The sequence below is a fragment of the Phasianus colchicus genome, chromosome 5 (assembly GCF_987193195.1).
Source record: "Phasianus colchicus chromosome 5, bPhaCol1.hap1.1, whole genome shotgun sequence".
In the NCBI taxonomy this organism is placed as follows: domain Eukaryota; kingdom Metazoa; phylum Chordata; class Aves; order Galliformes; family Phasianidae; genus Phasianus; species Phasianus colchicus.
The window spans coordinates 46458775-46468999 of NC_143440.1; the positions used below are offsets into that span (position 1 = coordinate 46458775).

General features: G+C 37.8%; 1 protein-coding gene across 15 annotated transcripts in view; it reads left to right on the top strand.

The window, feature by feature from the left end:
• UNC79 (unc-79 subunit of NALCN channel complex) overlaps positions 1–6716 on the top strand; it is a 95987-nt gene extending 89271 nt beyond the window's left edge. For all 15 annotated transcript variants that reach the window (XM_090141530.1, XM_090141534.1, XM_090141539.1 and 12 more), the window contains 3 exons: positions 749–826; positions 4735–4776; positions 5313–6716. In XM_090141530.1, coding sequence (XP_089997656.1) covers positions 749–826; positions 4735–4776; positions 5313–5513 — 321 coding nt within the window. In that variant the 3' untranslated portion in view covers positions 5514–6716. The remainder of the gene's footprint in view (positions 1–748; positions 827–4734; positions 4777–5312) is intronic.
• Positions 6717–10225: the final 3509 nt, after the last annotated feature.

The window sequence follows — 10225 nt, forward strand, 5'->3', positions numbered from 1 at the left end:
TGGCTCTTGCTCTGTGAAATGTGATAATAATACTTGCTCATCTCACGTGGGTTTTGTGAGGTTAATTAGTGTTTGCCTGAAGTGCTTTGAAGATAAAAAAAAGACTACATAAAAGTTTATTATTGTCAGGGGAATATACACAGGGGAATTTATGCAGGCACTGTAAATACTCACTGTTGACTCAAGGTGTTTTTCTTAAGCCTATGAATTTACATAATATAAAACATAAAATGTTGTCTAACCAATAAATAAATATCTTCATCTGTCGTAATTAATCATACAAAATGGAAGAATTATGGATTAGCTGCCAGTTCAGAACAATAAATTGTCTTCTGATAATAGAAAAAAAGATGTTTTGTGTGACTATGTTAATTGTCAAAGGATTCAGTAAATAAAAATATCAATTTCTGACACCTTGATTGATGAGAACTATACAGCAAAGGCAAGTAAAAGGATTTATGATGTCTGAAAGAAAGAAAGCTGAAGAGAATTTGTTTTGCTGCGTGATAAGAATTAAAATTCATCATGCACTTTGAAATATTTGACAGATGTTGCTGCATCAGGGGAAAACTAAAGAAAAGTGTGCTTTTTATGTACGTATTATCTTATGTGTATTTAGTAAATACGCATCTAGTGATCCAGTAGAACTGCCAAGCAAACAAAGGAAGGTTCTTTTTAGTGTTTGCTCAGTGTACAATACTGGATATTGATTTGTTTTAATTCTTGATTTATTTATTTTTTTTACAAGATGGTGGAAATGGTATGTCTGCATGTGATTAGTTTAATGGAGGCTTTACAGGAGTGCAACTCTACTATCTTTGTAAAGGTAGGTGTATCACTTTATGAGCATTTAGTCAAGGATGTTGTTTACCAATTGCGATTACTAGAGGATGGTCCCTGCAACTCTTAAAAACAACAACGGAAGTAGAATTTGAATGTTAGTGAAGAAATAAAATCTAGTAGAGCATAACAAAAATTATAATCTCTAGTAAGGTCAGACTCTAATTTAAAATCCATATTCACCTGATATTTTGAAATGGACTTCTGATCTACTTTCTCCTTTAGTTGTTATGATGGTCTTATTCACCTAATGATCTCAACTAGTATCTCTGACTTTATGAGAACCTCTAGGTTCTCTGTCTGAATTTTCAGCCATTCTGTAATCTTAAATCATCACAGATCCTTTGGAGATCACCTCATTAATCAGTTCTCAAAATTCTTCTAGGTTGATTACAAAGCCTTATTCCACAGTAATGTATTAAATGCCAGGGTGTCTTTCTTAGTCAAATATTATTTGATAATAAATCTTTCTAATGGATGTGCTTCAGGCTATTTTTGATTAAAAAATCAAATAAGGCATGCTTCATTAATGTAAAACTGCTTTTGAAATCAGCAGTCAGGCTCCTGAGCATTTTCTGAACTATTCAGATCAGAGAAGAACAGCTTGTGAAATGGTTGGGGTAGTTGCAGTTGCACAAGCATGGATCGATTTTATTAGCCTTTTTTTTAACCTGTTTTGCCATCACATTATTCTGAAGGTGTTGTTTTTTTTTCTCCTACAGTAAATTATAACAAACCAAGTAGTTAGATGCTCTCTGAACCTAACTGATATGTGTTGGTTTATATAGTTCCTCAGTTGCCATAAAGGGAACTTTGCACTAATGTTTTACTCCCATCTTTTATGGTGAAGGAGGAATTGAAAATATAGTAGCTAAAATGAAAGGATTTGATGTTAACTGACCTGAAAATATTCACATTCATCGTGAAAATACAGATTTACTGTCAGTAATGTCTCAATTCATCACAAAAATTCTGTCACTGTAGGGACATCAAAGTAATTGTCACTGTCTCTAGAGGAGCTGGGAGCAGTCTAGGATGTCCAGAATTTGACAAGGATATGTCTTTAAAGAAAATGGAAGAATGGCTTTAAAGCTGTCAAAAGAGAGACTTTTGGGGCTTAATTCCCATCACAATTCACATATACACTTACAGAGGGTTACATTTCGGAGTATATAACAATAATATGCTAAATCAGGTTAAATCAGGTTTTGTTACTACAAAATGAAGCTCATAAGCTTATGAAATTCAGTTAATGTGCTTTCTTTCATGCTGTGTGGATGAGAGGTGGAAGAGAAGAGTCTGGGTGGCCAAATTCCATTTACTTAGCCCTAAAATGCAGTCATGGAGAAACAATACATGGACATAATAGTAGTTTAGGATTGTAGTCCCAGGCTACTAACTTTTTCAGAACTAATTAATTGTGTAATTATTTTTCCTAGTTTTGTTTTTTTTTTCCAACATTCTTTCACCAAATATATTAATTGCTCTTGGAACTGAGCACAGTCCTGATCATTTGTCATTCATGCTTTGTCTACTGCAGTGTCTTTTATTCCACCTGAAGAATCCAGGTGCTGCAAAAACTTATTGTTAATGAAGTCATTATGTAATTATGTGTGATTCAACACATATTTCCAATGCACCGCAATGATGACACGCCATTTGTACTAAGTGAACATTTTCTGAAAATTCGTCTTAAAACAAGAGAGAAAGGGAAGACATGAAAAATTAAGCTCTCTCTCACTGAAAGAAGAGCTGTAAGATGCTGGTAAAAGCACTCTTTTATCTCCTCCTTTGAGTTAGTTATATGAAGATCCCTCCTCCAGATACTGTGTTGACCTCTGCTATTAGACTCATTCTGAATTTAGTGGAGACATATCTTTGATTGCTTTCTATGGTCTTTAAGTGATTTCCTATTTTCTTAGAGGATGGTTTTTGGATCTGACTTTAGAACATTTTGACTGATGCGTTGAGGAAAACAAAGTTTATTTCCTGTGAAAATATTTCAACCATTATATGTTTATTTTTCTTTTTAAGTGGGCAGAGCTGAGGAGCCAGAAAAGCACAGTAACCGATCTACTCTCCAGCTTGGCTTCTGTTAGAACTTGTACTGGAATCAACATGATCCTGTTGAAAATATCAATTCCAAAAATTGACAGTGACAGCAGTCTGTTCTTCCAGCTGTTTTTTTCTAGCCAGCTTTATGTATTATTCCTTTGTGTGGCTGGCTGGGAACTAGGTCATAAAGCTTAAGTGCTTCAATAAAAATTTCTTCTTGTCTCATTTATCTACGTGGCAGCTGTAGGAGTGGAGGGTTTACTTTCTTGTGCCTGAAGGAGAACGTTAGTTGTCCTCCATGTGTCCAGATTCTGGAAGATGGAAGTGGTGTTGGATGACATTAATCTTATCTAACCTTAGACTTTTGTGGCATAAATATCAATACGAGTTAGTTTCCTTGACTACCCTTTTCAGTCAATGGATATAAACACATATTTTTAGGCCATGACTCATCTTTATCTATTTTAGATATCCAGTTCATCTTGTACCAAAGCAGTGATGAGAAGTGCTTATTGTTTTCAGCTGACTCTAAAAGATGTCCAGTTGGTTGGTTTGGATGCAAAGGGAGGTATCTTGGCCCTGAGGAAAATTCCCTTCCCTGTGTTTTCTGCCTACCTTCTTTCCTTGCATGATTTACCTCTGACACCAGTTCTGTCTCTACTGGATAATTTCATAGTGAAGTCATTAATTCTGGGTGAAATTTCAGTGATATTTGTTAATGGCAGTAGGACACAGAACATAGATTTTCACTATATGTTTCCTGTTCCCACCTCTCCAATAATCACATCTGGACTTAGGGGCACTAGACATTACTAGGCAGGCACTTCATTTAGTGTGGGAGTCTACACAATGACATAGAGAGTTCCCACACTTATTGTATCTGGCTAACTTCTGGCTCTTTTGGCATTCATCTGTCTAAATGCTGAGGTCCTTTATTTGGTAGGCTAAATAATTGGTCCTGACAGATCTGCATATGATTCCCCAGCAAAATAGCACTGAAATTGAAACAATTATCATTCCTTGCACAAGGCAAACAGCACTTTATCTAATGTTGTCAATAGTGATTAGGTTTAACTTGCAGCTCCTGGTAGCATAATTGGTACATTACAAATTTGGATGCCATTAAGAGGGAACATTTTAGAACAATAATCTCAGTGGTTAAATTAATATTGGAGAACATGAATACTTCTGTTAGAAGGGCCCTTCTGTCTTCTAGAAGCTGTCATGTTATACTTACTCAGAAATAGAAGTTCTCTGAGGAGCAGGAGACTGAAATAAATATCAGTATTTCTACACAGTTAGGAGAGTATATTTGTGCTTGCAAGTACACAGGTCACAGCAGTGACACTGACTTAGTGGCTTATGAAGTGCTGGTTACTATTTAAATATCTGCCTTTTATTAGGAACTTTTCTGTTTTTTCAGTTCTTGATGGCATCTTTGCAATACGGAATATGTACTGTATTCATTCTGTTATTGCTTATCTTCACATACAGATATGCTCTGACAGGAAAATAAGAAGTGATTTCCTTTAAGTTTATTTTTTTTTATTTTAATTTTGCACTCTTGTCGTTGTCTAAGGCAATTCCTAGAAAGACTATCAGTAGATACTACTGGTGCTTCATCAACCTGCAAACAAAGGAAGCTGGCTTCTTAACCTCAGAGAGTCATTTGCCACAAAACACATGCATCATTGAAAAATAACCACATTTGTAGATTTATGGTTCAGTCCCTGTGCATTTTGACAACTAAATGGGTTAGATGTACCCTTCTTTGTCTCATAGTTACTACAGCATGTCTACAGTCACTTACATAATAACAAAATGCATCTCTTCTTGCAGCTAATACCAATGTGGTTGCCAATGATACAGTCAAATCTTAAGGTAAGTTTTTTCTCATAACTTGTCCTTTTATTCTTTGTCTTACGTATTTCTGTATATTCTGGAAGAAGGGTTTCTAGACTTGGTCTTCAAACTTCTCTGAAAGTAGGTCATTGTGTCACATCCAGGTGCACTGGGTAGCTAGCACTTCAGAAGGTCTTGGGTATCTTAGCATCATCAGCTAAGGTGTGTGCTCTGAGCTCAGTCCTGCTCCTCCTTTCCCTTTTGAAATACCTCTTACTGGGTTCTGCACCCTAACCTTTTATTTTTTTTTAATGAAGTGTTGTTCCCCAAGCTGTGGTTTTCTTGTTCTGGGGTTGAAAATCCTATAACAGATCAGGACTGGGAGTCTTAGTGATTTGTAGGCACATTTGTAATTCATGGCAACACTACAGTGGCGGATGTGGAAGAAAAGAAAACATGACACTGGGGTAGTAGAGGAGCTTTTCCTGACCAACAACAACACTTGATGACAATAAGTACAGTATTAATGCATATATTAAAGGAGATAAACTAAATGTTTTGCATTATTTTAACAGCATTTGTCTGCTGGACTTCAGCTGCGCCTCCAAGCCATCCAGAGCAATGTCAACCATCACAGCCTAAGGATGTTACAGGGGTCAGGACAAATGAACAGTAGCTCGTCAGTGCTCCGCAAATGGCTGCAGTGTACCCAGTTTAAAATGGCTCAAGTGGAAATTCAATCATCAGAAGCTGCATCTCAATTTTATCCTTTATGATTCACATAAATTGCTCCAAATATTAATTTTTAGCCTAGCAATAATGGAGTTAGAGCTGTAGAACACCTTTTGTAATAATCAGTATACAGAGTATATACTGTATCTATACTTTTTAGCCTAGAACAGATTGTGGAAGTTTATGTGAAGCTGAGAGTCTGATCCTGCCAGTCCTCAATTACATTAATCATTTATACTCAAAGGAACAGGATCAACAGGTATTCAAGTCTGCATTCACAAACAGGATTGGACTCAAATCTATCTCGTTGTACATATCTCTCTGATCACTGAAATATCCCGTTAATAAATGTTTCTTTACGTTATTTTTGAAGCTAATAAGAAATCACCTTTCTTTAACTTCTATTTTTTTTAAAACTAGAATTGTGGGTATTCTCAAACATATGGAAGTGCTACATTGCTATTTTTTGATGATAATAAAGAAAACTGGCTTTTTAGGAACCTTTATAGTTATTTGGGGAGACTTTTTTTTTTTTTCAGATTCACAGCTGGCAATGCAATAAAACCTGTCACTACAAAACAGTGGTGTTCTAATGAGGCTTTTTGTCATCATCTGGGAAAACAGCAGCTTTTAAGGAGAGTTATTATAAAGTGCACTTAGAAATTAGATTGTTAAACTGTGCCAATTCATTTGTCTTTTTTTATTTAACACTGTTTTCCAAATCTGCCAGGCCTCATTTATTATTTTTTGAAATATTGCTTTTACTTCATCGATGCTGTGCTGCTCTTTGTAGGTTTCATATAAGCCTCTGATTTTTTGTGAATACTGTATTGTATTCTTCTGTAATACTTGTATACAGTGCAATTAAAAATGGATAACTCAGACTTATTCTGATTGATGTCTACGGAAATTGTATTTCGAGACTTGAAGAGAACATGGTTGGACCTGAACATTTGCATAATAATATTAACAAATTGCACCATTTGCATACTGTTGTGTTGAACATGATGTTTAATAACAAATGGGTTTTAATATCATAAAGAGACTCAGCCAAAGCCTATAGAAATTTAAGAAGATTCAATAAATTCAGTGAATTTTGCCTCAGATCTTAAAAACATCATGATTTACCACTGCTTGTAATTTAAATCTGTGCAATCAGAGTTGTATTTTCTGTATTTATTACTATAATGCACTGACTAGAAGAATAGCAAACACACATTTACATTGTGTTTTAGAACGCTATTAAATTCCTGGACTTTATTACCACTCTAAGAACTAAGATTTTTCCTTCTACACTGTGTGGAAGTAGAGATGCACACCTGTAAGGATCTGTCTGTTTCAGTTGTTGTGGAGGGTCAAGCTTTCCTCAGTAATGATACTGAGGAAAGATGGAAGTGGAAATGTTGGAGGTATGTCTTTAAACGATCATTACACTTAAAAAATCAACAAAACCAAAACAAGAAAAACCCACCAAGACTTTGATTGTAAGGATATGCTAGATTGCTTAAAAGATCCCTTCCAGTGTTTTCAGTGGAGTGGCACTGATCAGAATGAAGTACAGTAGATTCATTATAAGCCGTTTTTTTGTAGCTAGTTTTGCTATATTTGACTTGCATCTGACTAAGCAGAGTTTTTGAGCATTTGCAAAGCATTTCTGTCTTGATTTGAAGATTATTAAGAGATCCACCACAAAAAAAAATCTCATGTTTTACACATAGATTCTTGTCACGCTGAATTGAGATTGCACATATCTGCATACATTGATATGAAAAGGCTTCTTCCCAAATGTTCACGGTGATAACGGTGAGGGAAACAGCACTTTTTTTCTCCAGCTTTTGGCTGGCGATGAGGAGAAAGTTGTTGCTCTCCAGGCGCAGGACTTTGCACTTCCCCTGACTGAACTTTATGAGGTTCCTGTCAGCCCGCTTCCCCTGCCTGATTGAGGTCCCTCTGGATGCAGCACAACCCTCTGGCACATCAGCCTCTCCTTCCAGCTTTCTGCCAACCACAAATTTGCTGAGTGTAAACTTTGCCCCATAAGCCAGATCATTAATGAAGATGTTAAATTGGACCTGAGAGAGTACTGACTGCTGGGGTACACCTGTAGTTACTGTTGTTAACTTTGGCCTTCACGCAAAAAGAAGCTGCAGATTTTGGTTTCAATGGGTTTGACTCCTTCCTTTTCTGGACTGCATCTTGTTCCTGCTTGTCTGCAGTATTGAAGACATTTTTGCTGGGCTAGCACACAAATAAGGCCTGGGTTCTTCTTTGGTGGAGTCTGGTGTGATCTCAATGAAATGGAAATGTGATTGTTTTCCTGAATGTAGGATGTGCAGGAAAGAGATTCCTGCACTGTTTGTGTAGCCCAGTGAATCTGAAAGACAGCTGAAAGGCAAAGTGTGGGAGAGAACATGAGGGCCTTGGGTGTGAGAATGGATGTTATCTTGGGTAGGCACAGTGGGTTTGTGAAGACTTAAAGAATGAAAGCATTTTATTTGTGGCAAAGAGGTTTCTCTTCAAAAGTCGCTTCTGGATAGTAGATGCCACAAACAGGCATCTCAATGGATAATTAATGTAGGCAACATGGTATGAATGTTCTCCCTGCCTAGCAGAATCTCTGTCTTTAAGCATCTAGCATTCAGAATGGCAAAACACAGAAATAACAGAAATATAATGTGAATAGATACTAAAATTAAACACAAGCCAAGCCAGACATGCTGAATCCAGGTCCATAAGAGTTCTTTCAGACTTTGTAGGAACTCAGATCTGGTTTTAACCCAGGGTTTTGAGAAAAGATCTAGGCACAGAACGTACTTCCATAGATAAGCATAGGATTTAGGGGTTTGATATAGTTCTTGCAGAGCTGTTGTCATGTACAACTGTAAATATGAATTGAGCAGCTGCTCTAGCATAGAGAATATAGCCTGGAGGAGATTCTGATGAAGGATTATGCTGACTAATAACAACAAATAACTTGGCTTTACTGGATGTGTGTGGTTTAACACTTCATGAAAATCACTAAATGAGCTGTAGACTTCTTACGATACACAGAAATCTGCATTAACTGTTTTTTAAAGAACAGTAAAATATATATTGATGGTGCTTGAGGCCAAGATAAAATTCAAGTGAGTCATTCATATTCTCTCTCCAAAATAGCCCAGAGCAGCAATTCTTTGTATTTTGTAGGCAGATTAGGAAGTAAATAATATTTGGCACTCCATACAAATGCTACCAAATACTAGAGGCCAGGAGCCAGGCCATCAGAGCAGAGTCTAACCTCCCTCTGTCATGAAGAGCTGTAGTTTAGAAGCACTACTTAGTCATATGTTGTGATAAGCAGCTTAAATCACTGCCTCTTAGCAGGGCTGACCTAGTAAAGGAATCAATTTACTGTTCATTGAACTGTGAAAGTTTCAACACAGGGCACTTGGGATGAAATGGCAGTAAAACCCACATCGTCCGCAGTGCAATGTACGGGTAAATTACATAACTCTCTGTCCTGAAAGTGAGGTTAACTTCTGCACTGAATGCCTCACAATGCTGGGCAGGCCTCTCTGCAGCTCATTAAGAAAGTCACTGATGTACATGCAGGACTGTGCAAACAGAAAGCTTCATCAGCTAGATAAGTTAGATATCAGTTAAACATTCCATACACACGCCTTATCTTGTGTGTGACATTTCTGTGACTTCTTATTAGAACTGCAGTAGGGTCAGAGGCCCTACAAACACACAGTCACTTTCCTGGTTTGTTTTTTTTTTTGATGCAATGGGACTCAATGTACTCTAGAACTGATGAATGTTCTGGGCCAAGAGATGTCTCTGACCTCTGGTCTGCATGGCCTTTTTTCAAGCCAGAACCCAGTACTGTTTTGTCCTTGCTAGTGAGTCCTGGGGAAAGACTGAAGCAAATATTCCTCTGCTGCTCCCCAGGTACACGCAGATCAGGGACAGCTTTGTCCACACCTTTTGTTGTTGCTCCTTAACGTGACTCTTTGACAGGGCCAGAGCATGTCTTCTTTCTGTGGAATCTGAATCGTAAGTGCACAAAGAATGTTCAGTCAGTGGTATGGACCTCATCTCAGGTCTAATAGCAGGTGAAGGCAGCAGCAATGCAGTCGACTTAAAGTTGACATGCCATTTGTTTGCCTTGATGGAACTCCAGAATCATAGAATCATTCAGGTTGGAAAAGACCAATATGATCATCTAGGAAGCGTACTGATTTGTAACTCCAAAATACTCCATTGCCTTTGGTCAAGCAGCAGAAGGCCTTGTGCAGGCCTGCTGTGTCCAGTGAGCTGTGGTGGTGCTGGAGTCCTGCAGCGGGAGTGGGGCAGCTGTTAGCTCTCACTGTGTATGGCCAGTGCATCACAGCTCTGTAGCAGGACACTGTGAGCAAAGCTTGGGATGGGTGCTGGTTTCTTGTTCATGCTGACAAAGCATTAACAGGGAAAAGAGGAGCTAGGACTCAGTAACTGGACGTCTACATACTCAATCACTTTCCAGCATTTTGCAGGACTTGATAGGTACTGCAAGACTGCCAGCTGACTGACGAATATCCTTCCTGTGAGCAGCCCCAGATAACCTACTCTGACACTGTCTTTAACCAGTTCCCATCAAAAGTGACAAGCCACGACCGTGAGCTGGGTGGCTCCACGTTTGATAGACATATCGCAACTCTGGGTCAGTTTTCACTATGTATAATTCAGCAGCTGGTCAACAAAACCACTAGGGCTGTTTTACTGTTTTAGATCCTTT